At 46.2% G+C, this 26,590-nt stretch overlaps 2 protein-coding genes across 20 annotated transcripts in view; one reads left to right on the forward strand and one right to left on the reverse strand.

The window, feature by feature from the left end:
- Positions 1–3,535, forward strand: part of MIEN1 (migration and invasion enhancer 1) — an 8,604-nt gene extending 5,069 nt beyond the window's left edge. Inside the window, exons 2-4 of the mRNA XM_044674499.1 lie at positions 759–856; positions 2,704–2,780; positions 2,879–3,535. Coding sequence (XP_044530434.1) covers positions 759–856; positions 2,704–2,780; positions 2,879–2,962 — 259 coding nt within the window. The 3' untranslated portion in view covers positions 2,963–3,535. The remainder of the gene's footprint in view (positions 1–758; positions 857–2,703; positions 2,781–2,878) is intronic.
- Positions 3,536–4,441: 906 nt separating this feature from the next.
- ERBB2 (erb-b2 receptor tyrosine kinase 2) overlaps positions 4,442–26,590 on the reverse strand; it is a 35,000-nt gene continuing 12,851 nt past the window's right edge. Inside the window, exons 3-27 of one of the 19 annotated variants that reach the window (XM_044674496.1) lie at positions 25,826–26,036; positions 24,687–24,821; positions 24,059–24,127; positions 23,777–23,892; positions 23,320–23,461; positions 22,723–22,848; positions 21,374–21,500; positions 21,058–21,131; positions 20,810–20,900; positions 20,331–20,530; positions 19,795–19,927; positions 19,605–19,695; positions 13,109–13,269; positions 12,685–12,732; positions 12,214–12,352; positions 12,002–12,124; positions 10,641–10,739; positions 10,006–10,191; positions 9,542–9,697; positions 9,347–9,422; positions 7,778–7,924; positions 6,728–6,825; positions 6,285–6,475; positions 5,876–6,135; positions 4,442–5,463 (exon numbers count right to left, since the gene is read on the reverse strand). In XM_044674496.1, the coding sequence (XP_044530431.1) occupies positions 5,111–5,463; positions 5,876–6,135; positions 6,285–6,475; positions 6,728–6,825; positions 7,778–7,924; positions 9,347–9,422; positions 9,542–9,697; positions 10,006–10,191; positions 10,641–10,739; positions 12,002–12,124; positions 12,214–12,352; positions 12,685–12,732; positions 13,109–13,269; positions 19,605–19,695; positions 19,795–19,927; positions 20,331–20,530; positions 20,810–20,900; positions 21,058–21,131; positions 21,374–21,500; positions 22,723–22,848; positions 23,320–23,461; positions 23,777–23,892; positions 24,059–24,127; positions 24,687–24,821; positions 25,826–26,036 (3,552 nt within the window). In that variant the 3' untranslated portion in view covers positions 4,442–5,110. Of the gene's footprint in view, positions 5,464–5,875; positions 6,138–6,284; positions 6,476–6,727; positions 6,826–7,777; positions 7,925–9,346; positions 9,423–9,541; positions 9,698–10,005; positions 10,192–10,640; positions 10,740–12,001; positions 12,125–12,197; positions 12,353–12,684; positions 12,733–13,108; positions 13,270–19,604; positions 19,696–19,794; positions 19,928–20,330; positions 20,552–20,809; positions 20,901–21,057; positions 21,132–21,373; positions 21,501–22,722; positions 22,849–23,319; positions 23,462–23,776; positions 23,893–24,058; positions 24,128–24,686; positions 24,862–25,269; positions 25,273–25,748; positions 26,037–26,590 lie in introns of all 19 variants that reach the window. The other 18 variants (XM_044674482.1, XM_044674483.1, XM_044674486.1 and 15 more) reach the window with 18 other exon arrangements.

The following is a 26,590-nucleotide window of genomic DNA, read 5'->3' on the forward strand; positions in this document are numbered from 1 at the left end:
GGAGGGTACGGGGGAGGAGGGGGGGGGCTCTCCTCCTGCCCCTCCTATTGCTCCTCCTCTTTCCCCTCCCCCTCCCCCTCTTACCTTTCCCTCCCTTCCCCATCTTCTCCTCCTCCCCCTTCCCTTCTCTTTCCAGTCTCCTAGTCCTCCTACCCCTGCCCTCTTTCCCTTCCCCCTCCTCCTTTTCTCTCCTCTTCTCTTACCCCTCCCCTTTTCTTCCCTTCATTTCTTTCCTTTATCTCTTTCATCTCTTCTCCCTCCATCCTCCCCCCTCATTCCTCCTCTTTTCTCCTTCATTCATTCCTCTTCTCCCCTTCCTTCCTCCTCCTCCCTCTTGTCTTTTCATCTCTTCCCTCATCCTTCTCCTCCATTCATTCCCCTTCTTTCATCCTTCTCGCCTATCTTCATCTCCTCCTTCATTCCTCTTCTTCATGCATACCTTTTCTTTTTTCATCCTTCCTTGCTCCTTCATTCCTTTTTCCTCCTTTTATCCTTCTCCCTTTTTCTCTCCTGCCTTTTTTTCTTTTCTCCTCCCCTCCTTCCATCTCCTCATCCCTCCTTTCATCTGTCTCCTCTCTCTATTTCCCCTCTCTTCCCCTTCTCTCATCTCCTCTCCTCTCTCCTCATCCCTTTTCCCCTCCCTTCATCTCTCCTTTCATGTTCCCTACCTTCCCTATATCTTCCTTTCTCTTCTCTTCCTGCCTTTCCTTAAAAACAAAACAACAACAACAAAAACTCATAAACTTTTGCTTCCACAGTGAACCCTGTGGATTTGAGTCCACCTACCTGGAACTGGCAAGTGCTGTGAAGGAAGAGTATCCTGGCATCAAGATTGAGTCACGCCTTGGGGGCACTGGTGAGGAACTTGAAGGGGAAGAGAGACTTGGAAGATTGTCCTTGGGACTCTGGGGACAGGAGTAAGGCTTGGGGCTATCCCCAAGGGATATATTGGGGTTGGGGAGGTCTCTTCCTGGTCAATCCAACTAGCATTTAGGAAGCCCCTGCCAGAAGTAAGGCACAAAGACAAAAGCAATCCAGGCCTCTGCTCTCAAGGACCAAATAACAAACCCCAAATCCTCAGTTTTAATCTGTGAGTTATTTCCCATCAGAAAGCCTGTGTCTAGCTCAGTGGATAGAGAGACAGGCCTGGAGTCAGGAGGTCTTGGGTTCAAAGCTGGCCTTAAATATTTCCTAGCTCTATAACCCTGGGCAAATCATTTAATCCCCATTGCCTAACCCTTCCTGCTCTTTGGCCTTGGAACCAATACACATTATTGATTCTAAGACAGAAGGTAAGGGTTTAAAAAAAAAACCAACAAAAACAAGAAACTTTGTGCCACTTAGCAGGTGAAAAAGAACAACTATTATGGTGGAAAAGTCAGTGACTACCTGGGAAACCTTAAGGTGAAGCTCTCAAAATTTAGCAAGACTGGTCCATAGGTGACTGGAATAAAAAAATTCAAGTTTATTAAGCCCTAAAATACTTTCATAGGCATTATTTCCATTGATTCCCCATCTGGCCCCCAATGAGGGCAGAATATTGAGCCCCATTTTACAGAAGAAGAAAATAATGTTCATAGATTAAGTGATTAAAGAGAACAATGCAAAATAATGAAATGGTCATTTGTGTCCATTAGACACCTTAGTTCATATATGACCACTCCTGCTTTGTGACCTTGGGCAAATCATTTAATCTCTTAGAGGCCATTTGCCCCTCTGTAAAAATGAAGAGTTTGAGGGGGCAGCTGGGTAGTTCAGTGGATTGAGAGCCAGGCCTAGAGACGGGAGGTCCTAGGTTCAAATCTGGTCTCAGACACTTCCCAGCTGTGTGACCCTGGGCAAGTCACTTGACCCCCATTGCCTACCCTTACCACTCTTCTGCCTTGGAGCCAATATACAGTATTGACTCCAAGATGGAAGGTAAGGGTTTAAAAAAAAATTTTTTTTTTAAATGAAGAGTTTGAACATTGAGCTACAAGGTCCCTTACAGCTTCTTATGGTGAAGCATTTTTCCCAGGCATACATCTAATTCAGTTCAATTCAGTAAGCATTTATTAAGTACCTACTCAGTGCTAGGCCCTATGCTAAGTGCTAGGTATACAAAGGGGCAAAAAATAGTCCCTGTCCTCCAGAAGTTTACAATCCAGGTGTGGAGACAACATGCACACAAATACATACAAAGCAAACTATATACAGGATAAATCAGTAATAATTAACAGAAGGAATGTACTAAAATTAGAAGGGGTTGGGAAGGCTTCCTGGGATTTTAATTAGAATTTAAAGGAAGTCAGGTAGATCAATAATCTGAGTGGAGTAGGGAAGAGTATTCCAGGCATGGGAAAAATAGAAAAAATATCCAGAATTGAGAGATGAGTGTCTGGTTCCTAGAACAACCAGGAGGCTCTCATGTATTTTATAAGTATATGTTATCATACACACTATTATAATATACATATAATTATATATAATTACATATATATACATTCTGTAGGTCCCTTCTGCCCTTCTTGAAGTTGGATTAGCTTTAGTAAGTAGATGGCTAAAAGGAAACAGAAGCCAACAGTGAAATGTCAGGACTCATTGGGAGTCCAAATTGTCTGAAAAATGATGTTGTATGGTTGGGGGTTGGGGAGTGGGGCCTGGCAGTTTTTCCCAACTCCTAATCTCTGACCCCTCAAACTGTTTCTCTTTTCTCTCCATTAGGAGCCTTCGAGATTGAGATCAATGGACAGTTGGTATTTTCCAAACTGGAAAATGGAGGATTTCCCTATGAAAAGGATGTGAGTAGGCACAGGGATGGGCCTAGGCATGAGGGAAGGGGGCAATAGGTGTGAGCCATCCCACACTCTCTCACAAATTTCCCCATCTCTTCCCCCAGCTCATTGAGGCTATTCGAAGAGCCAGTAGTGGAGAACCTCTGGAAAAGATCACCAATAGCCGCCCTCCCTGTGTTATCCTGTGACCTTGCAAGGGCTCTAGTTCCCTCCTGTGTTGGGGCTCCTTCCCTATGCCCCTCCATTCTGGATGCCCATTCCATTTGGGGGTCCACTCCACTTTACAAAGTCCTCCCTCATTGGAGATTAGGATGAGAGAGCCCATCTCATTGACCAAGCATTGGTTCACCCCAATACCCCTCTGGGTCTTGTCACCTCTCTCCCTACCCCCTCTGCGCTGAGAGATTCCAGCCAACTTCTTGGTGAAGCCAGGGGGCAAGAGCTTTGGAGATTCCAGTTATAAGCCTGACTGCTACCTCCCTAAAGAGAGGATGGGTCAGCCCAAGCTCAGAGTAGAGGGGACAAAATCCCCCTCCCCCGACACCCTAACCCCCAGGGTTTCATAGAAACTTCACACCTACAGTTTCGTGCAAGCATATACACATGGTGCCTCAGAGATACCTGTACCCTCCCTTGCCTGGCAGTGCCAATGAGAAATGCCACCAAACCTAATTTATTTCCCACATACATACACAAAAAACACATCCCCTTACTCTCGGGGAAATATCAATTGTTGGCAATAAAGTGTCACTGCTACTCTCTCCCCTCTGTGGTATATTCAGCTTGAGGTGTGGGGTAATGGCTGGGTTCTCTCCGGGAGGGCTCTTAACTCAGGAAGACATTCAGCTGGAAGGAAAGGGAAAAAAAGTAGGGAAGAGGGGGAGGAAGGGAGGGAGAGAAAAAAGGATGCATAGGATGCTGAGCTTACATATCCTTCCCTGTCTCATTTCTTCTCCAACATACACACACACACACATACTCTCATCCCTCTCTCTCGCTTTCCCTCCTACCTTCTTCTCTACCAGAGAATCGGAATTTGTAACCAGAAACAAACTTAGTAGAGGTCATTGTATCCTTTCCCATTGTATCTGAAGGCTCCTTCACCAGCTCACAAGGTTCAGGGTTTCTCCTGTACTTGGGAGATCCCCAGGGAAGGAACTTCTTCCCATTCTGAAGCTTTAGAAGCAATACTGTTAATTAGTTATTTATTGGTCTGGGCCTATGATTTCATCAGGTTCCCCTGTGGAACCTTCCTCCCTCATTGTAGTTCAGCAGTTCAGCCCTAATTTATAGTCTCTAACAGGTACTTGAGAGTTTAGAGTAACTTGCCTAAGGTTACGTAAGTAATATGTGTTAGACATAGAGCTTGAAAGTTAGGTCTTCCAGACTCTATTTCTCTCTTCACTAAGCCACTCTACTATTCCCTCATATCTAAGCTAAGTCCAGCTTGCTGCATGTAAACAGAACCTTGAGGTCCCAGCATTCATGTTGGAGAAGGGATTTCAGATCCCATTGTTCACCCCTTCCCAACACCCCAGTTTTTGTCAGGACCCTGCCATCCAACTCCAGCCCCCTAGTGTGGAAGAATAGGACCAGAGTGATGCAAATAAGCTGTGAGGGTGAAGTGAGTGAAACATGCAGTGAGATCCCTAGACATAAGCAAGAGCTCAGCTGTTCTCCAAAATATATTTACAGAGAAGATGAGTGTATCTCTTCCACACATTTCTTTGATCATTAAAAAAAAAAAAAAGCTTAAAAAATCAAAAGAAACAATGTACAAGTTATTCAGGGATCTGAAGTTCCTCCCACACTTCCATCCTTATCTCTGCCTTGATTGTCCATTTGAGGCAGAAACAAATCAGTTAGGTGCTTAGTTTCTAGAGATGAAAGGACATTTTCTCTTGAGTACATGTCCTCCTTTCTTCTCCCCTTGGACATCTTCTCTGGTGCCTGAAAGTTCCAGTGAAAACCCCAGTCGTGGGAGGCAGGAGAGGGAGCAGGAGACTGGGGCATAGATCCATTGGAAAAGGCTGACCACATGCTCCTGAATTGCAGTCCCATTTCAAACCATGATTCCAGTCTAGATATCTGGGATCTCAGAAACCAATAAATATAGCCCAAGCAAGGAGCTGGGGACCTTAGAGCTGCCTAAAAGGAAGGGAAGGGGCAATGTGACAGTGGCTATCCAGACTCCTTTATCTGTTGTCAGACAATCCCTTTTCATTGGCCAGATACAGAGTCTGAAGGGCACTCAGGAAGAGTCTTTGTTTCTTTCCCACCATGGTTAAGTGCAATGCAGAGTTTCTGAGGATCTCAGCATCTGGTCCTTCTAGAGATCACACGGTCATATCCAAACCCAGGTACTCAGGGTTCTCAGCTGTGGGTGTCCCTGCAAAACCATTTGGGGCAGCCCCTCGATCAGAGGGATCCTGGTTCCAATAGTAGAGGTTGTCAAAGGCTGGACTGAAGGCAGTTGGGGAAAGATGAAGGGGACCCCCTCCATGGGAGGCCAAGTACTCGGGGTTCTCCACAGCTGCACCAAAGGTAAATGTGTCCTTCACCATTCCATTCTTCCCTGGAGGAGGCAACTTGGGGTGTTCCAGGGTGGAGCTGGGTGGGTGAGAAGGAGTCAGAGGCCCCTCCAGGGGTGAAGGGGGTGGGAGGTGTACCTCCGGCTGATTTACATATTCTGAAATATTGGAGAAAAAAAAGATGCTGGGTGTCAGGGAAATTGATTCACATATCCCTACCACCCAATCTTTCTCTCTAGGGAAGTACTTAGTCCCAGCCTTGGGGAAGGGAAGCACCTCTGGTTCCCCTCCTTCCTGATTGAACTCCTAGTTCAAACCCTTGAAAAAGGAACGCAGGGGCTCAGTGAATAGAAAGCCAGGCCTAAGGATGGGAGGTCCTGGGTTCAAGGCTGGCCTCAGACCCTCCTAGCTGTGTGACCCTGGGCAAGTCCCTTAACCCCAGTTGCCTAGCCCTTACCATTCTTCTGCCTTGGAACCAATACTTAGTATCAATTCCCAGACAGAAGATAAGGATTTTTTTTGTTGTTTTTTAAGCCCAGAATTTTGGCATTCAGTTCATAGTGTCCATACCAGGCAGGGGGCCACAGGAAGGTGGGGCAACGTAGCCATCCATCTCAGGGGACAGTGGTCTTGTGGGGTCTTCGCTGTAGCGCTGTAAGGGACTAAGATCTCGAGGTGGGAGTCCCTGAAGTGCCTTAGGGCTCCCTCCAGGAGACCGCCAGGGGTCCTCCCCATCAAACACATCTGAACCAGTCCCTTCCCAGGGTTCTGATGAAGCCTGGGGAGGGTCTTCTTCTGAGCCTTCCAGTCCTCCTGGGAGCTCCCCGCCACTCTGGAGGCAAGAATAGGAGGTCATTATGAGAGTGTGAATCAAGATCACCATGTGAGGAGGAGAATCATTCTTGACTGGAAGCACAAGATGAGAGCATGGCCTAGGAATAGGCAGGGGTTCCCTTCCCACTGGCCATTGTCCCTAAACTTTACCCTTGTAGAAGAACTTCTGTGTCTTCGGTGGGCAGTGCCACCAGGGCCTGGAGGATCAGGGCAGAAGAAGCCTTGCTGGGGTACCAGGTACTCTTCTGCATCCACCAAGTCTCCCATGTCATCTTCCTCCAGTAGTGAGCGATAAAAGGTGCTGTCCAGGGGGCTGGCTGGACCAGAATCCTCATTCTGGTGGGGGGGAATGAGATAATCATGCTGACCCCTTCACTAACTTGATTATCCTTCATCATCATGCAAAGTTGGGTGACCAAAATTTCATTGGGGAAAAGAGACCAAAATACCCTAGGCAAGGAAGATGACACCATGAGTAAATGCTGGTAAGAAGAAAGGGAAGTTTTAAAGAAAATCCTTAAAGGATGGGGAGGGTGTGCTCAGGGGAAGAGTGGAGTGCAGCTTGGAGGCATTTGGATGTCCTAGTACCTGAATGACCACAAAGCGCTGAGGGTCTCGGGCCATCCGTGAGAATTCAGTAACTAGCTCCCGGAACCGAGGCCGACACTCAGAGTCAATCATCCAACCTGGCATACAGGAATAGAAAGGACTCCCTCAGCACTCAAAGAAGGCTATTAGCTTGTCTGGGAGAGGACATGCTGTTTGGGGTAGTTTGAGCCCTTTGGGCCAAGCCTGACTTTCGTTCAAGCTCCTCTATGGCTTCTTGGGACTCACTGTGTAGGCAACTGAAGGAAGTCAGTGAAAAGACCATCCTGGCATTGCAGCCAAAGCTCTTGGGTTCAAACCCAGGCTCTGTTACTGACCATATGACTATGGTTAAGTCTCGGAGCCTTAGCCTCATTCATAAAGTAAAGGAGTTTGATTGGATGACCTACAAAGGTCTCTTCCAGCTCAAAATCATTTTTTAGTGTTTGCAAAGCTATGTGTTTTCTCTCTCATTTGATTTGTACAATAAACCTGGGAGAAGGGAAGTTGGCGCCGTTATTATCCCTATTTTTCAGATGAGGAAACTGAAGCAGACCCACAGGAACTACTCTGGATATCCTAGGGCAGCTGGCTCTATGTGGCTTCCTTTACATCATAAAGAGCACCTTCTGAAAATCCTAGTTCAAATCTTGGTTCCCATGATTATGAGCCTTACAACCCTGTTAATTAGTTTTTCTGAGTTTGTTTTCCTCATCTGTAAACTGAGGATAATACTTAAACTCTTAAAAACCCTTACCTTCTGTCTTAGAATCAAAGTATTGGATCCAAAGCAGAAGAGGGGTAAGGGGTAGGCAGTGGGGGTAAGTGACTTGCCCAGGTTCACACAGCTGGGAAGTGTCTGAGAGCAGATTTAAACCCAGGACCTTCCATCTCTAGGTCTGGCTCTCAGGCCATTGATTAACCTAGCTGCCCCAACACCTACATTCTTTAGCTCACAGGAATGTCTAGAAGAAAAAACTTCAATAACAATCAGGTTCCTTATAAATGTGAATAATGCATTTTAAAGACTAGAACTGTGGTCTAGCTGCCTACATTTGACCATGATCATGTAGACATCAATGGTGCAGACAGGGGGCTGTGGTAGCCGGTCTCCTTTCTCCAGCAGGTCAGGAATCTCTCGGGCAGGAATACCTTCATATGGTTTAGCCCCAAAGGTCATCAGTTCCCACACTGTCACCCCTGTGAAGAGAAAAAAGTCAATAGAACAGTGGGAATAGGTGCAGATCCTGAGGCCTAAACTTAGTTTGAGGTGGGTGGGTTGTGATGAGCAGAGAAAAAAAGGATAGTGGATGGGATGTGTGGACAAGATGGAATTTCCCCTGTTCATCCTTTCCAGTGAGAGAAAAGGATCAGCTATGGCTTGGAATCCAGTGGTCTGATATCCTGTGGCTATACCAAGGATGCAAATCAAATTTGACCTCAGAAACTAGCCATGTGGTCATGGCAAGTCATTTAACCTCCATCTGCCTCAGTTTCCTTGACTCTAAAATGATTATAAAAGCACATAGTAGGTACTTTATTAATTCCTATTTCTTTCTTTCCATTTACTTCTCAACCCCTGGCAATCTGGCTTCTAGCCCTGCCATTCTACATAAGTTGCTTTCTTCAAGACTTCAACTCCAGACTGCCAAGTTCAGTGGTCTCAATCTCTAATCCTTTGTCCTTGTTGACTACCCTCCTCTAGAATATTACTCTCTCCTTACTCAGCTTTGGTACTGCTACTCTCTCACACTTTTTTCTTGGTTCATCATCCATGCCTTGCCCCTAAACTAGATGTTCCCTAAGGCTCTGTGCTGGGCCCTCTTGTCTTCTCTATACCCTTGGTGATTTCATCAGCTCCCTTGGTTTCAGTGATCATCTCTTTATAGATTATTCCTGAGCCTATGTATTCAGGCCTAACCTCTCTCCTGAATTCAAGTCTCATTTACTAACAGCACACCTCCAACTGGCAGTCCTGGCAGCAGTCATCACATTAAACTCATTATGTTCATTATCATAGAGATAACTCATTATCTCTCCCCATCACCACTCTGAAACTTCCCTTCCTCCAAATTTTCTCATTTCTCTCCTTCTAGTTAACCAGAACCACAACCTCCTCTCTTCCCTCTACCTCATCATCCCTACTCCCAGTGAGTCAGTTTTGCTTCCACAATATTCTTTGCATCAGTGATGTAGTAGATCAAATGTTGGACTTGAACTTAGGAAGTTCTGGATTCAAATCCAGGATCAAACACTAACTGTGTGACTGTAGACAAATCATTTAGCATCTATGGGCCTTGGAGTCCTCATGTGTAAAATGACAGCAGTTGGACTTAGAGATTTCAATGGTCCCTTCGAACTCTAAATCCTACCTCTGTCCCCTTCTCCCCACTCACAGTTACTACCTTAGTCCAGATCCTTAGCATCCCTCAACTACATTATTGTAAGAATTTTCTAGTTTATATGCCTGCTTCTTTTCCAGCACACAGCTGGTAATACAATTTCCTGAAAGCAGAAGTCACTCAAAAATAGGCTAAGATTCAGTAATTTGTCAAAGTCATACAAGTCCTCCTTAGGACAAAATGCAGCCCTCCTTTAATGGAGGATTTTTGTCCCTCTCACCATAGCTCCACACATCACTCTGATGGGTGAATCTTCGGCACAGAATAGACTCCAGTGCCATCCACTTGATGGGGACCTATATGGGAAAGAGAGTTCGGTCATCTCACCTGAGGGTGGAATGGGAAATCCTATTTAATTGATTCTTCTGGAAAGTTCCCACTCCCCCTCCCTCCCCAACCCTTGCCAGCCCTTCACCTTGCCCCCATCTGCGTGGTACTCAGTCTCATCAATGTCCAGGAGCCTGGCAAGTCCAAAGTCGGTGATCTTGACGTGATTGGGACTTTTGACCAGCACATTTCTGGCAGCCAGGTCTCTATGTACTAGCCGAACCTCCTCCAAGTAGTTCATGCCCTGAGATTAGAGGCAGAGAACTAGACCTGATGATTTCTGTTCAGATTCTTATACCAATAGCACCCTCTTCCCCAGGTAATTCTCCCTGCCCAGTTCTGGAGGCACAAGACTGGCCCTGGTGAGTGCTCCCTCACTTCCAACTCAATCAGTTTACAAATCTATAGATTCCTTCTCCCTGAAGTTTTTGGACTGAGTCCCCTGGTGGGGAGGGGGCCAAGGAAAGCATGGAAGCCAAATGTTGGGGGCTCATTCCTGGAGGTCTTGGGGAAAACTGTGAGGAAGCTATCATAGTCATCCCATGACTGTACCTTGGCGATCTGCACACACCAATTGAGAAGGTCCTGGGAGCAAAGCCTCCCTCGGTTTTCACGCACGTGGTCCAGGAGGCAGCCATAAGGCATAAGCTGGGTCACCAGCTGCACCGTGGATGTCAAGCAAATGCCCAGAAGGCGAGATACATATGGAGAGCCAACACCTGCCATCACGTATGCTTCCTGGGGGTCCAAGGGATACTTAGAAGGGGACAGGAATCTCCTAATCAATCCCTCCCATCCCAACCACTGCATTCACCTGCTGTGACTGTATATCTGTGAGGATAATCAGAATTGGAGATGGCTACTCTAACCTTGGTTTACAGAGAAGGAGGAAGAGGCTAAAAAACAGCTCATGTGACTATAGGATCAAAGGACTCAGAGCTAGAAGCTATCTTAGAGATCAGATAGGCCAACTTCCACCCTATTTTACAGAAGAAAAACTGAGGCACAGAGATTTGGTCACTCGCCAAAGTCACACATATCCTCCTTAGTAATGACAAAATTCCAACCAGGTCTTCAGAATCAAAATTCAGTCTTTTTCCCCTGAGACCTGACTTTTCCCCAGATGGACCCTGTTATACCCCACACACTTGGTGCGAGGTGTGGGAGTGAAAAGGCAAGAACCTTACATCCAAGATCTCCTTGTTGGCTTTGGGGGATGTGTTTTCCCTTAACACCTTGATAGCCACTGGGATCTTCACACTTTCACCATCAGGGATCCAAATACCCTGGGCAAGGGGGCAGAAGAGAGGAAAATGTATGAGTTGAAAGAGGAAGACCAGACCAAATCCTGTTTTCTACTCCTCTAACCCCTCTGGCCCCTTCACAGCTCTCTGGTTTTACCCTGGGGCTTTGGTTCATAACAACTTACCCTAACCCCTATCAATTGGTCAGACAAGCAAGCATTTTTGAAGCTCCTACTATGTATAAAGTTCAAGACAGTGGAAATAGAAGTTCCTGCTCTCAAAGGGATTGCATTCTATCAGGGAAACATATATGTATATATACACACATAAGTAGATACAGATGTAGCTATATTCAAAACAAGGTAATTGAGGGAGGACAGTTGGACCTTACATGGTCAGGAAAGGCCTCATTAGAAGGTTATGGTTAAGGGGAACTTTGAAGAAGACTAAGGATTTTAAGAACCAAAGCTGAGGAGGGAATGCATTCCAGGCATGAGGCACAGCCTTTGCAAAGATATGGGAATTGGAATGGAATCTAACAAGGGACATCTAACAAACAGGACAGTTTGGCTGGACTATAGAGTTCATCATGGGGAGTAATTTTTTACATAATAAATCTGCAAAGGTAGAGTGGAGTGAAATTGTGAAGAAGCTTGAATACCAAGAGAAGGGGTTTGTATTTTATATGAGAGACAACAAAGGAGGCCACTGGACTTTTTTGAAGCAGAGGCATGATATGGTCATATGTCTTCTTTAGGAAAAATCAAGAGGCAGAGAGGTAGCACAGTGGATAGAACACTGTGCCCAAAGTCAGAAGGACCTGGGTTCAAATCCAATATCAGACCCTTTCTGGGAAAGTCACTTAAGCCCCATTGCTTAGCCCTTAACTGCTCTTCTGCCTTGGAACCAACACGCAGTATTGATTCTAAAATGGAAGGTAAGGGTAAAAATAAGGGTATGTTGTTGTTGTTGTTGTTGTTGTTGTTGTTGTTTTAATCAATTAGACAGCTATATGGGCTAGAAAAAGAAGTGTAAGGCAGGGAGCCCATTACAGTAGTATAGAGGAGCAGTAATGAGGACCTGAACAAGGCTGGCATTTGTATGAATGGAGAGAAGGGACAGGTATGAGACTGTTAATGAAGACAGAACTGACCAAAAATGGCAGTCCTCTTTTAGCCCTACTCCCTCTACCAAGATTCATCCCTTGCCCTGGGCAAACCTCCCCAAGTTCTGGGATTCGCCCCCTTCTTGGTCCTGAGCCCTATGCCCATCTCCCTGACCCCAGGGTTAACCCCACTCCTGACCTTGTAGACTGTGCCAAAAGCCCCAGAACCGAGAACCTTCACTTTTCTCAACTCAGTCTCTTTCAGGATGCGCATCTGAGCTTGGTTGGGCAATGCTCCACTGGGCGTCAGGGGCTCCACCAGCTGGAGACGGAAGGGTGTTTGTCACAACCTGTTGGATGTCACACTCCAAGGTGACAGCTCCCTCCCCAGGGACCTTGGCTCCTTCTCACCTCTGTCTCCTGGAGCAGCCTTCTCATAGTGTGTTTCCGCTCCTTCTGTTTCCGACGCTTGATCAAGATGCCTATGATGAGGCCTATGATGAGGGCGAGGAGAACACCAACCACCCCAGCGATGATGGAGGTCACTGGGCTAGAGGAAGATATGGGGGGAGGAGGAGGGAGGGAGGTGAGATCAGACCTGCTGGGCCCCATCATAGCAGCAGCTCCTTGGTGTGTAAAGTGGGGTGGAGGTGGCAGTAGAGGGGAGGTTACTGGGCTGGGCCATTTGAATGATGGGATGACAGCCAGAAGCTGAGAGTTAGACATGGCTGCTTGGGTAGGGAGGAACAATGAAAGTGCAAGGTCCTCTCGAGTTCGGGCAAAGAGAATGCCATTGTATATCGTTAGAATACATGGGAAGTTGTCCTTAGGCCTAATGCCCCTTCTATGGGGAAGACAGGAGTTCTGGGGGGCCAAACGCACCTGGGCTTCTGCTCAGCAGGACAGCCTTTGTCATCCAGTACAGTACAGCTGCAGAAAAAGATAGCTTAGCCTGGGGATCCCCAACACTGGAGGAAGGCTCTCCACCCAGACACCACAATCTGGACATCCCCCCCCAAGGGGTGGAATCCCCTACCATATCTGATCTACTGGAGAGGGGATGAGAAATAACGTAAAGAAGAGCAACAAACCCACATTTTCCCACCTGTCTTTAAAAATAAATCTCAGAGGAGTCAGGGTAGAGAACAATGTCCTTTTCACAATAAGTTTGACAGAGGCCTCCCCCACCCCCACCCCCTATTCCTACCCTCAGCTTCTGATTCCATCTTGCAAAATAAGAGGCTAAAGTAGAGGAGAACGTGGGTTGCCCCATCCCCAACACTGTAGTAAATGCCCCCTAACTCACGAGTGAGTACAGTTGGTAGGGCAGGTCTGGCAAATGCCATCATCATCCGAGTACTTCCAGACAGGTATAAAGGAGAGGTCGAGCTTCACCCCACTAGGGCATCGGGCCACACAGGCAGGAGGGTCCTTGAAGTGTGCGCAGGCTATACACTTATCAGCCTCCTAAGAGTAGAGAGGAGGGATTGTGGGGGAAGAGGCACTGATATCTGAGGTAGGGTTGGCCTTAAGAACTGGGGAGCAATATAGGGGCACACAGTCAGGGAAGAAAGCCATGTCACTTGGCATTCAGAAAACTGGAGCCTCATCTCAAGGCTTTCAGAGCCTCCCTTCAGCCTAGCAATTCCCCAGACCCAGTACAAACATCCAACTGTTCTGTTAATCATGTTAATGATTAAGAGCCAGTGAGTTTTATCAGCATCAATCCTCTTTCCACTGATGGGAAGGCTGAGAAATCCAAGGCCAGCTGCCAGGCCAACTGCCAGGCCAGTCAGGAACCCCCTCTTCTTATGACCTGACACCATCTAACTAGCTTACTTTATTCCCCAACCTCTCCTCATCTGTAGTCTCTGGGGAAGAGACTGACCTCATCAAGGCCAACCAACCCTTCTCTGCCCTGGATTCCATCCCCTCCCAAGTCCTCCCAGAGCAGACCCCTTTGATCATTCCTTTTCTCCTCTTCAGACTCTCCTTATCTCTAGGCTCTTGCCCCATTGCCTACATACAGGCCCAGGTCTTAAAAAACCTTTACTTTACCATTTCACTCCCCCTCTTGTCTTCCTAAAGCTGTTTTCATCTACAGCCAAGATTCTAACAGAAGTACTTCTCACCTCCCTCTTGCTTCTCAACCCTTTACTTTCTAGTTTCTGACCCCATCATTCTGCAGAAACTGCTCTCTCCAAGGTCCCCCAGAATCTCTTAACTGCTAACTTCCAAGTTTTGTTTTCCCTCCTGGACTTCATGGTGACTTTTGACACTGGATCCTCTCCTCCTAGATATTCTCTCTGCCTGTGCCTTTGAAGGCTCTCTTGTAATTTTCCTCCTAGCTGTCTGTCCGATCCTTCTCAAGTCTCCTTTGGGGGTTCACCAGACCTCACTCTCACTCCTCTTGATCAGTGCCCCTACAAGGCTCTATCCTGAGGCCTCTTCTGTGTGTCTTTCTTTAACTCTTTGGCTTTCTCTATATGTCTCTGTCTCTGAATGGTTTTTTCTGGCTACCTGTCTGTCTCTCCATTCTCTTTATGGTCTATCTCATCAAACTCCTATAATTTCAATAATTAACGCACTGGCCTTGGAGTTAGGAAGACTTGAATTCCAGTATTGTCTTCTTTGCTTGATGTGCTCATTTCAACAAATGTGAATTAAACATAGGCAAAGCACAGATGAGCAAGTCACTTAACTTGTCTCATACTGTTTCTTCACCTGTAAAATGAGAATAAGAACAGCCCCAAACTCCTATGGTGACTGAAAGAATCAAATGAGATAACATATGTAGAACCTTAAAGTACTTTAAGAATGCTGGTTTTCATTCTCGTCGTCTCCATGAGGGTAGGTCCAATCCAGGCCTCATCTTTCTTATTCAGTTCAAGTCCTGTATTCCCAACTATCTTCCAGATCTCTCCAGGTGGATGCCCTGTATGCAGCTCCTTCTCATTTTGTGCCAGATAGAACTCATCATTTTCCCTCATCAACCCTTTCTTCTTCCAAGCTTTTTGTCTTTGGGTCTCCACCATCCCTCTGATCATGAAATTCACAACTTCAGAGTCGGTCAGTTGTTTCTGTCTCCACCTCATCTCTTGAATCTGTTCCCCTTTCTCCACTCACATAGCTTCACTTACTTAATAACTTTACTAACTTATTAACTTTAGGCCTCATGACCTCTTACCTGGATTACAGCAATAGCTTTCTAATTGATGGCCCTGCTTTCAGGCTCTTTCCTCTCTCATGTCTGTCCTTCACACAGCTGCCAAAATAATCTTCCTCCTAGTATAGGTCTGGCCCCATTTCCTGCCCTGCTACAAAAAATCTTCAATAGCTCCCTATTAGTTCTAGGAAAGAAGGCAAACTCCACTGCCTGGTGTTTGTAAATGTCCTCTATAATATGGCTATCACCTGCCTTTCTAGAAGTACCTCTATTAGTCTGTGAGCTCCTTGAATGCAGGTACTGTCTTTCATTCATCTTTGCATCCCCAGCGCTTAGCACAGTACCTAACACATAATAGGAACTCATCAAATGTTTGTTGATTGACTGATCTCATCCTGATCCTTTCTTTTACACTCCCCCGCCCACACCTCTTTCTTTTACCCCTCTGAAATGCATCTCTTACCTCTGCTTCTCAGAATCTTTCTTCCTTCAAGAATAAATAGAGAGAATGACTCTTATGTGACTATAATCCCCTGGCCACTAGTGGCCACTCTCTCTCACAAATACCCAGTATTTTTGGATTTGCATCCAAATGTGTTTAGTCCTTCAGGTAGAAAGAAGGTAAGCTCCCTAAAGCTGGTTCTGTGCTTTGCCTATGATTTATCCACATTTGTTGAAATGAGTACAGCTGAATCAGAGATCTTAAAAACAAAAAACAAAACAAAAAAAAAAACCTCTTATCTTCTGCCTTAAAATCCATACTAAGTATTGTTTCCAAGGGAAAAGAGTGACAAAGGTTAGGCAATTGGGGTTAAATGACTTGCCCAAAGTCACAGTTTAGAAATATCTGAGGCTAGATTTGAACCCAGGTTCTCCCTACTCCAGACTTGATGCTCTATCCACTAAGCTACTCAGTTGCCCCTAGATCACATTTTTGTTTGTTTGTCTAAAACCCTTACCTTCTGTCTTAGAAGCAATACTGTGTATTGATTCCAGGGTTGAAGAGGTAAGGGTTAGGCAATGAGGGTTAAATAACTTGCGCAGGGTTCCATAGCTAGGAAGTATCTGAGGCCAGATTTGAACCCAGGACCTCCTATCTCTAGGCCTGGTTCTCAATCCACTGTCAACTATCTACACCCCCTAGATAATGTCTTAATAGAAACTCTTCCAGAGGTGCCAGGGCTAAAAAATGTAATTCATCTGTTACCAACTTGGAGATCAGCCTCTCTAAACTTGGCTAGCGTGAGCCTCAGACAACAAGTCATCCAACCCAGAACTAGGCTGTCACCTTTCCAAGAGCTTCACTGGCATGGCCTTTGAGAACCCAGGACCAGCTCCATGCCTCAATAGCACCAGAGGAGGACTTTAGTGGAAGTAATCGTTCTACTGCTAAGAGTTTATTTTTCTAGATGTGCTTTAGAGAGGAGAAGGCCTTTCCTCCCAACAATCCTACAAGGTAGCAAGTGGCAGAACTATTACTTCCTGTAAGCAGAGCCAAGAAAACCACACGCCCACAATGAAGACAGCAATAAAGAGGCAAAACAACTACCACAAAACCATGGAAAACAAAGGTTGCAAAATTAGGTCCTGAAGAATAGACATCAGAAATCATTCCTCTGTAGAGGTGGGGGAGGTACACACGGGTGTAACATTGCCTATATGGCCAGATGTTTGTTGAGTTTTTAAATATATATTTTATATACATATATATATATACATATATACTGATAAGTATTATTGAATTATTTTTTGCTTCCTCTTTTTTTGGGGGTTAATCTTTTGTTATAAGGCATCGGCTCTCAGGGAAGAGGAGACAGAGGAGGGATACTGGGGGGAACTTAAACAATAAAGAAATAAAAGATATCAATAATAAAAAAGAAAATCAGTCTTGCAAAATGACAAAGAACAAGGTAGACCCCAAGGAAAAGATGTGAGAAAATAAGCTCTCCTCAGAGGTTAAGGATGAGGATGGGGAAGGGTGATCCATAAATTGGAACATTACATGGATTGTCTGATTTCTAAAAAATATTGATCAAAGACAGTGATCCAAGACAATTTCAAAGGACCCATGATGAAAAATGCTCTTTACCTCTAGAGAGAGAAATGATAAACTGTGAGGGTGAATTGAAGCATACTTTTTTCACTTTATTTTTCTTGAATTTGGTGGTATTTTCTTTCTCAACATGGCTAATATAGAAATATACTAAAAAAAATATATATACATATACATATACGTATAGATAGATAAATAAATCTATTTTGTTGGTTTTTTTCCTTCCTGGCTTTCTTTCTTTTTTAATCTCTGTTATTGAGGGGGAGAAGGAGAATGCTAGGGGAAATGTAGGGATGTAAAAATGAGGTAATAACAAACATTTATTTTTTAAACAATAAATATTACATCCCCATTTTATAGATAACGAAGCCATCTCAGAGAGAGAAAGTTATTTGCCCAAGGTCACACGGGCAGTAAGCGTCAGAAGCCAGGATTTAAATCCAAGGCTCTTCTGACCTTAAGCCCCAGTTCTTTCTTCCAAGCTGTGGTGCATGGGACCAAAGGGTGGGGACACTTGGTATCTCTTATGCATCTACCATTTTCTAACAAATTATATTTATCTATGTACATCATCTAGAGTCATAGATTAAGAGCTGGGAGGGACTTTAAGAATCATTTAATCCAACTCTTTCATTTTATAGATCAGAAAACTGATGCCCAGAAAGTGTAAGTGATTTGCCTAAGAGTAAACTGCAGCATCAGAATTTGAACCAATATTGTATCCAGGGCAGCTAGGAATCGCAATAGATAAAGAGTGCCAGGCCTGGAATCAGGAAGACCTGGATTCAAATCTGACCTCAGACACTTCCTAGCTGGGTGACCCTGGACAAATCACTTAACCCTCATTGCCTAGCCCTTACCACTCTTCTACCTTGGAACCTATACTCAGTATTGATTCTAAGACAGCAGGTAAGGGTTTAAAAAAAAAAAAGTTAATATCCTCCATAAGGTCTAATGCAATGCCTTTATGCATAGTAGACACTTAATAAATGTACAGTGAGTGGGCAAGTGGAAGTGACAAGGTAACAGATTTCAGCTCCATTGAATGATCCCCTAATAATTAGAGCTATTCAAAACTAGCTATCTTTTTTTTTTTTTTTAAACTCTTACCTTTTGACTTAGAATTGATACTGTGTATTGTTTCCACGGCAGAAGGGTTGGTAAGGGCTGGGCAATGGGGGTTAAGTGACTTGCCCAGGGTCACACAGCTAGGAAGTATCTGAGGCCAGATTTGAACCCTAGGCTTAGTTCTCTAGCCACTGTGCTACCTAGCTGCCTGGCCAGCTGTCGTCAGAGAGAATAAGCTTCGTATCCCTGGATTTGTTCAACAGAACTTATCAGAGATACTATAGAATGGATTTAAGTATTAGCTCAGTATTAGAATCCATAGTGTCAGGGGAAAAGGAGAGAACTAGGAGTTCTAAGAACTGGGTTCAGTCCAAGGTTTTGCCACTGCACTATCCATGTGATCTTGGGCAGGGCACTTAACTTTTAGGAGCCTTGAGTTCTTCACCTGTAAAATCCTTTGAAAAGAATAATAACCGCCAGCATTTAGATAGACAGCACTTTGAGGTTTGCAGAGCACTTTACATATATTATCTCATTTGATCCTCACAACAACTCTGGAAAGTAGGCTATTAGTATCTTTGTTTTGCAAATGAGGAGACTGAGGCAAGCAGCATTCATTGATTTGTCCAGAATCATCCATGTAGTAATAATCTGAGATGATATTTGAACTTGGGTCTTCCTAATTCCAAATCAAGGTACCTTCTAACCATGAATCGAGTATGCAAATGTGAAGAATTATTATTGTTGTTGTTATTATTTATCTCCACTAAAGTTCCTCTCTGATGTCTCATCTTGAGGTGGTGGGGATCCTGGGTTCCTAAAGACTGTGGCAGCAGAGCTCAAGTTGGGGCAGGTCTGCCAGAATGCAAAGGTTTTGAAAATGTTAGCCAGAGAGGTAGTGAGGTGGCATTGTGGAAAGAGTGCTGGGTCTGGAGACAAGGAGTCCTGAGTTCAAATTTGACTTCAGACAACTTACTGTCTTTGTAAACCTTGGACAAGTCACTTAACTTCTGTCTGCCACAGTTTCCTTAACTTTAAAATGAGGATAATAATAACACCTACCTCCCAGCATTGTTGTGATGATCAAATAAGATAATATTTGTAAACTTAATAAATGCTTGTTTAATTTCTTTCCTGAAGGCAAAGCTACCTAAGTTCAAAGCTCATTTAGTCAGTCAATAAGCATTTATTAATTGCCTACTATGTGCCAGGGTCTGTGCCAGGCCCTAGAGCTACAAAGAAAGCTAGCCATAGAGGGCTGTATTTTTCACCCACAAGAATTTTCAAAGACCATCTTCTTTCTAGGTTATAGAGACCTTGTACCCTGCATCTCTCAGTGGAGGTAGGCTCTACAATGGCACAACTCAAAGTATTAAAGATATTTTTCAACTCAGAGAGTCTCTGACTCTTCCAGAAAGCCCTCTTGGATTCCTTATTACCCTGAACTCTAATTTTTCTCCAAATACAATATCAGACCCCCCCAGGAATGGTGCTCTACCCCTACCAGCCTCTTACCGATCCAAAGCAGGTCTCAGTGCCATTCTGTGGCTGGCACTCCTCATGGCAAGGGAAGCAGCGCCTGTCCTTTACATATTCTCGGGGGTACCTGCCAGGTGGGCAGGGGATAGAAAATGTGAGTAAGGCAGAGTCACGGAGGACCAGGAGCCTCTCTCCCCCCTCCCCATTCACCCAAATCTTTCCTTACCCCTGCATGACCCGGCACTCCTCCACACACTCTTCTCCTCGGAGAAATTGGCTGCAGTTGAGACACTGGGTTGGTCCAGGGCCCCAGCAGTGCCCCTGAGCACACAGGGAGTAACATGCTAGTCCCTCTCTTGCTATGGGAGAAGGAGGAAGGCAAGTCAAACCCAGGGAGGACTCGAGTACTTCAACGATCTCACCCCAGGCCTGGTAACTTCTTGGAGTGGGTCGCTTAGGAAGCTTCCAAGGGACCGAGTGGAAAGAAAGTAAGGGAGAAACGCCAGTGTCACAGAGAGATGCAAGTTGGCATTTGGTCAAGACTGGCAGTGAGGCTGAGGGGGCAGTGCCAGACTAGTGCTTAGCAAAAGCAGGTGTGCATACCAGGCACAGAGACAGCCAGCTCAGTGGGCATCTGGGTTAGTCCCCAGAGAGCCTGAGACCGGATACCAGTGAGTATCAGAAGGGCCACCCGGATGTGGGTGCCTCGGAAAGGATGGAAAAAGGAATGAAGCTGTCAGAAGGAGGGGGTGCCTGCCTTACCACACTCATGGGCAGGTCGGTTGGCACTATGGAGCAGAGCCTGGCGGGGGTTGCGGAAGAGCTGATCCCAAGGCACCGTGTGGACGAAGCACAGGTGGGCATTGTGATGGATGAGTGCCAACCCGCTGCCCAGCTCTTTCAGTGACCGCAGCCCCAACCAGCCAATACCCAGTTGCTCCAGAGTCAAGGAGTAGACACCACTGCAAGGGGAAGGGTAGGTGCTCAGTTGAAGGGCACCACTAACATCATTCCATCTGGGGGAGCTATCTTTGGTCCTTATTCTTCCCCAGAATTATGCCTCCATTAACCTTCCTCTCTGTTGCCTCCAGGCTCTCCTAGAAGCTCCTGCTGGAATCTCCTCCCCCCATAGAAAGTATATACCCTGACATCCTAGCTACGAGCTCTCCAAACCTCCCCCAGCTGTTCCTGTTTACCCTCTCCCTGAAGTGATCCTGTGTGCCCCACATCCCAATACTCACTTGTGTAACACCCTTCCTCTGATCACCCTGAGGTTCTGAAAGATGCTGAGGTCAGGGAGGCTGGCAGGCCAGGCTGAGATATACAGGTAGCCTGAGGGCAATAGGGTGATTGGTGTAAGGTGAGCATTGGACAGCCCAGAGGGCCCCCTCCAGCAGCGTCTGCCCCTAGGTTGCCCCAAGGAAAACCTGGGTAGAAGGCCCCCAAGACCCAAGGGAAGAGGAGATGGGTTGATGAGGGCTATTCCCACCTGTGATCTCCTCCAGGTTCTCAAACACCTTGAGTTCTTCAGGCATTAGTGGGGAAGTGTTGGTGGCCAAGTCCCTGGGAGAGGGAAACAGGAGTCGATATGGGTCTTTCATACAGGGAGGTGACAGAGGCTGGCCTTCCCTCCTCTCTGATGATTTAGTGCCTCATCTCCCAGCTCCAGATTCAAAGCTCTCCCCCAGACCCTAGCATTGTCCTTTTCAGAACCACCCTCAGAACCATCTACTTCCCTACCCTCTGCCACCAGGCCCAACCTGAGCTACACCATGTAACACTCGCTGTGCCCTTCTCATGCCTACCCTGCGAAGGTCTCAGGTAGGAAGGCCAGGCTTCCAAAGATCTTCTTGCAGCCAACAAAGTCCTGGATGTTGGTGCTGTTGACCGCTCTCACAGATCGCAAATGCCCCATGCCCAGCCCATAACACACTGAAAGGAATGTGATGAAGGCACAGAATAAGGACCGGGCCTGGCTTGTGGCACCCAGTTCCTCCAATTCTAGAGCCCCAGGGGGCTGGGTCTGAGTCAGAAGAATCATAGGCTCATAGTGTTAGAGCTAGGTAAAGCTTAGAGATTGCCTGGTCCAACTTCCTCATTGTCTGGAGGAGAAAACTAAGGCCTGAGTTCATACAGCTAGTAGAGCCTGGTTTAAGCCTGGGTCTCCTCAGTTGAAATCCAGAGGGTTCCTGAACTTCCAAACCCAACCCTATCATCCAAAAAGCAGAATTATGGGGACTTCTGCCGGAAGGGGAAGACAAGCCTAGGATGTAAAGAGGTACTGAAGATGGGAGGCAAATAGAGGGATGACTGAGTTTGAGTGGGTAAGAGTTTACCTGGGTTGGGATCACTCATGAGTTGATGAGGGAGGGGAGAGATATGTATACAATAACAGAAATATTATACAATGCTCAACTGTGAAGGACTAAACCATTATCAGCAAAGCAAGTCTCCAAGATAACCACAAGGGACTCATGATGAAAATGCTCTCCACAGCCAAAGAAGGGACTGTTGGAGTCTGAGTGCAGATCACTTCCACTATATTTCCTTCATAAGTTTTTTATTGTATGTATGATATGTGTCTTCTACCACAACATGGGCAATATGGGAACATGTTTGCATGAAGGCCCTGGCCTAATATCTCAAACTATTTATTGCCCGGGGTGGGGGGAAGAGAGGAAGGGAGAAAAATTTGAATCCTAAAAAGTCAGAAAACAATTGTCAAAAAAACTGTTTCTAGGGGACAGCTGGGTGGCTCAGTGAATTGAGAGCCAGGCCCAGACACTTCCTAGCTGTGTGACCCCGGACAAGTCACTTAACCCCATTGCCTAGCCCTTACCACTCTTCTGCCTTAGAACCAATATACAGTATTGATTCTAAGATGGAAGGTAAGGTATTTTTGTTTTTGTTTTTTAACTCTTTCTATATGTGACTAAAAAAGTAAGCAAATAAATAATTTAAAAAATACAAGAGTTTACCTGGGTTGTGATCACTCATGGGTTAATGAGGGAGGGGAGAGATTTGGGGCTATGGAAGAGAGAGCATGAAACTTGGGGCGGGATTGGGGTGAGAGACAAGAGAACAGTGGAGCTTGGTGCTCTGGGGTTGTTTTGGCTCCCTATGAGGCAGAAGTAGTAGAGGGGGGCAGAAATACCTTTGGGGCAGGCCTTGCTACACTTCTCACAGCGATGGGTCCCATCCTCAGCAGTCACCTCTTGGCTGTGACGGGGACACACAAGAGTGCAGGATGTGGACCCCACATCTGTAGCCAGGTAGTTGTCTGGAAAGATTCAAGGGCACAGCTAGGAAACTTCACATCCTCGAATGAGTAAGAGCTCATCTGATCTCATTCTTCCCAGAGACGATAGAGCTTGGAAGGGGGGTGGGCCAAGGAATTAAACTGCCCCATTTACTCTTAGGTAGGAGGGGGCTTCAGGGGCCTGAGCCCCATTTCCCCTTAACAGGTTATAACTCTCTAAGGTGTGTGCCTCCCCCTTAAGGGGACCGCTTAGACTAGTGACTCCCAAAGTGGGCGCTCCTGCCCCCTGGTGGGTGCTGTAGTGATCCCGGGAGGCGGTGATGGCCACAGGTGCATTTATCTTTCCTATTAATTGCTATTAAAATTTAAAAAAAAATTTAATTTCCAGGGGGCTAAGTAATATTTTTTCTGGAAAGGGGGTGGTAGGCCAAAAAGGTTTGGGAACCACTGCCTTAGACTAATCCCCTTCCTCTACACATTCCAGGTACTCACAGGGACATGATTTCACACAACTGGACCCAAAGGTGTATCGCCCATCAGGATTAGGCATTGACTCAAAGGTGTCTGAGTTGTAGATGACCAGCGGTGGGCAATGCTGCTCACAGATGCCACTGTGGTTGAAGTGGAGGCAGGCCTGTTAGGGTTGGGGGCCAGAGTAGAGGCATAAGAAGACAGAATATGTTGAGCATCTGGGCAAATTTTAGAACCACCCCCACATCACCCACCCTCACCCCCACATCTTGGGGAAGTGGGCTGAACCATCCAGGAGGGTAATGCCAAGCAAGGTGCCCATGCCCCCTCTCATCTTTGCCAGAACTTTGCCCTAGGTTGGGCCAAGGAGCTGGAAAAGTTGGCAGAAAGAGGAATAAGGCAAGCAGGCAAAAGGGTGAGCAGAACAGCAGGCAGAAGGGACAAGAGGGCATTAGTGTAATGCCAGGAGGGCACCTACCAGGCAATCAGAATACTTGGGGCCAGTGCAGCCAGCAGCACACTGCTCATGGCAGCAGTCTGTGGATAAAGGCCCCTTGCAGCGAGCACAGCCACTGGCACAGATTGTGCTGGTCACTGTTAGTGAGAGAGGAAGGGCTGAAGATGAGGTCTTCAGTCTCTTTCCTTGTACCAAACAACCCATCTTAGTCATCAACCCCCAAGGCTTTGCTGAGTTCATATTCCAACCCTCAGGTCACAGGTTCCTATCCCCCTCCTCCCCAGTGGGCTCCCTGGGACTTACAGCTCTGACAGTTGTCAGGTCCTTCCCCCCAGCAATAGCCGAATTTACATGATGAAGAACAAGGGCTGCCTGGGAAGAGATAGAGATATCAGAGAGACTGAGGAGTCAGGAGGAGATAAAGAGATTGGAGAGATAGAGACATAGAAGTCAGCCCAGGAAAGGGATAGAGAGGGAAAGAGACATAGAGAAGGAGCCACAGGAGGGAGACTGAGAGATTGGCAGAAACCCAAGAAAAAGGAGACAATGGACGGATGCCAGTGACTGGGCATTAGGAATAGAGGGGGCAGGAGATCGGGGACATAGGGCCTGGATGTTTCCGGTTGTCCTGTGGACCAGGCTTTGTAACCCTTCAAGCATAAGATCACACAAACTATTATTTCAAGGCAGTGTTGGAATTAGAATAAGCTTTAATCTGGAACCCCCGAGACCTTGACTCCATCATTAACTTTATGACTCTGGTCCAGGTTTTTCACTAACTTCCCACCTCACAAGGAAGAGGGGAACGTGAGGGGAACACTTTGCAAACTCCCAATAGCTTTGAAAACAGAGAAAACTAGTTATTATTATGAGGCAGAAGAGTCAGGAAGATGATGAAGGGAAGGAAGAGGAGGGGAGGGTCTGAGCTCACAAGTTCGGCTGCGGTTTGTATCAATGACGGCGATGCCCAAGTGGTTGTTCTTATGGAAGATGTCCGACCAGAGCACCATGTCTTGGTGACACAGCTGGGGGTTCTTCTGGATCATGACCCCACCTTTCAGAATCTCTAGGGGTTGGGAAAGAGGAGAATGATGAAATAAATTGCCCTACCTCCTTCCTCTCTAAAAGAACCCTCAGATAAAAGTCAAGCGACCTGGATTCTAGTCCAAGCTCTGAAAACTAAGCTGCTATATGACCTTAGGCAAGTCCTTTTTCTTCTTCAAGACTCAGTTTCCTCCTCTGTTAAAACTAGATGGGTCTCTTAATCCTCAGCAAAATTTCCCTGCCACTTTCTTCATGAATTCTCAATATTCAATAAAGAAAGCATAAATAAGTGAAATGAACACAATTCAAAGAAAAAAAATTAAATGGCTCTCAGGGGCAGCTAGCTGGGTGGCTCAGGGATTAGAGGGCCTGGAGTCGGGAGGACCTAGATTCCAATATGACCTCAGATGCTTCCTAGCTGTGTGACCCTGGGCAAGTCACTTAACCCCCTATTGCCTAACCCTTACCACTTTCTGCCTTGGAACTGATACACATTGATTCTAAGAAGGGAAGAATTAAAAAAAAACAAAAAACTAGATGGGCCTCTAAGTCCCTTCCCTTCTCAAATTACCTTCATCTATTTGGTATTCATCTTGTATATACCTAGGTGTTTCCCCCTTTGGGGGCATGAGCTCCTTAGGGCTGAGGCCTGTTTTCACCTTTCTCTATCTCTGTACTTAGCATAGTGCCTGGCAAATCCTAATTAATGCTCACTTATTGACTGATGGACTATCTCTATAGAGATCAGCAAGTCCCTGCACTGGAGTCTTTATCTCCCTGAGGCTTACTTCTCACTTCTCAAATAGGATCATAGATCTAGGGCTGGGCGGGATCTCAGAGGCCCTCTAGAAAATGAACACCCTTCTTTTCCAGAGAAGGAAACTGAGTCACAGAGATGTCCAAAGCCACACAGGCAGTGTCAACAGTGGAATCTGGACTCGGGCCATACTGACTCCTCTCGGTCCCGGGCTGCCTCCCCCATAGCCCTTCTGTTCCTCCTATCCCTCTCCTTTCCATCGGTGGTACCTGTGAGGCTTCGAAATTGCAGCTCCCGAAGACCGGGGGTGCCCTCTGTCGTGGGAGGGGGCATCCGAAAGGGGGTCCCGTTGTCCAGAACGACCAGGGCATACTTGTCCTCAAAGAGCTGCGTGCCTCTTATGATGCGGAGCCTCTGCAGGGGGAAAGTCTTCACCAGGCTCTGGGCAATCAGCACATAGCCCTGCACTTCCTGGATGTCCTGGAGAAGGAGGAGAAAAGCGGGAAAATGGAAATGGAAATGTTCTCAGCTCCGTTGGCTCCATTCCCCTTAGGGACCAATTCCAGCTTTCCTAGCATGACTGAATAGACTAGAGCTGTGATTTCCCTGATAAACGAATTTCCCGGGTGAGGAAACTCCCTTCACCACTGCAAGTTGGCAACTTATGTTAGAGTTGGCCTGGGACAAGCACTATAAGGTTAAGTGACTTGCCCAGAGTCACACTGCCAGGATGGGTCACAGGAGAGACTTGAGCTCGGGTCTTTCCAGCTGCCATGCCAGCTTTCTTTTTCTTTAAACCTTTACCTTCTGCCTTAGAATCAATATTGAGTATCAATTCCAAGGCAAAAGAGAAGTAAGGACCAGGCAATGGGGGTTAAGTGACTTGCCCAGGGTCACACAGATAGGAAATGTTTGAGGCCAGATTGGAACCCGTCACCAAGCCACCTAGCTGCCCCCATGCCAGCTACAATCATTAGGCAACAACTCCTTCCTGATATTACCAACAATAATAACGTCTTGGCTTCTTGAGGAAT

The sequence above is a fragment of the Gracilinanus agilis genome, chromosome 4, assembly GCF_016433145.1.
Source record: "Gracilinanus agilis isolate LMUSP501 chromosome 4, AgileGrace, whole genome shotgun sequence".
Lineage (NCBI taxonomy): Eukaryota > Metazoa > Chordata > Mammalia > Didelphimorphia > Didelphidae > Gracilinanus > Gracilinanus agilis.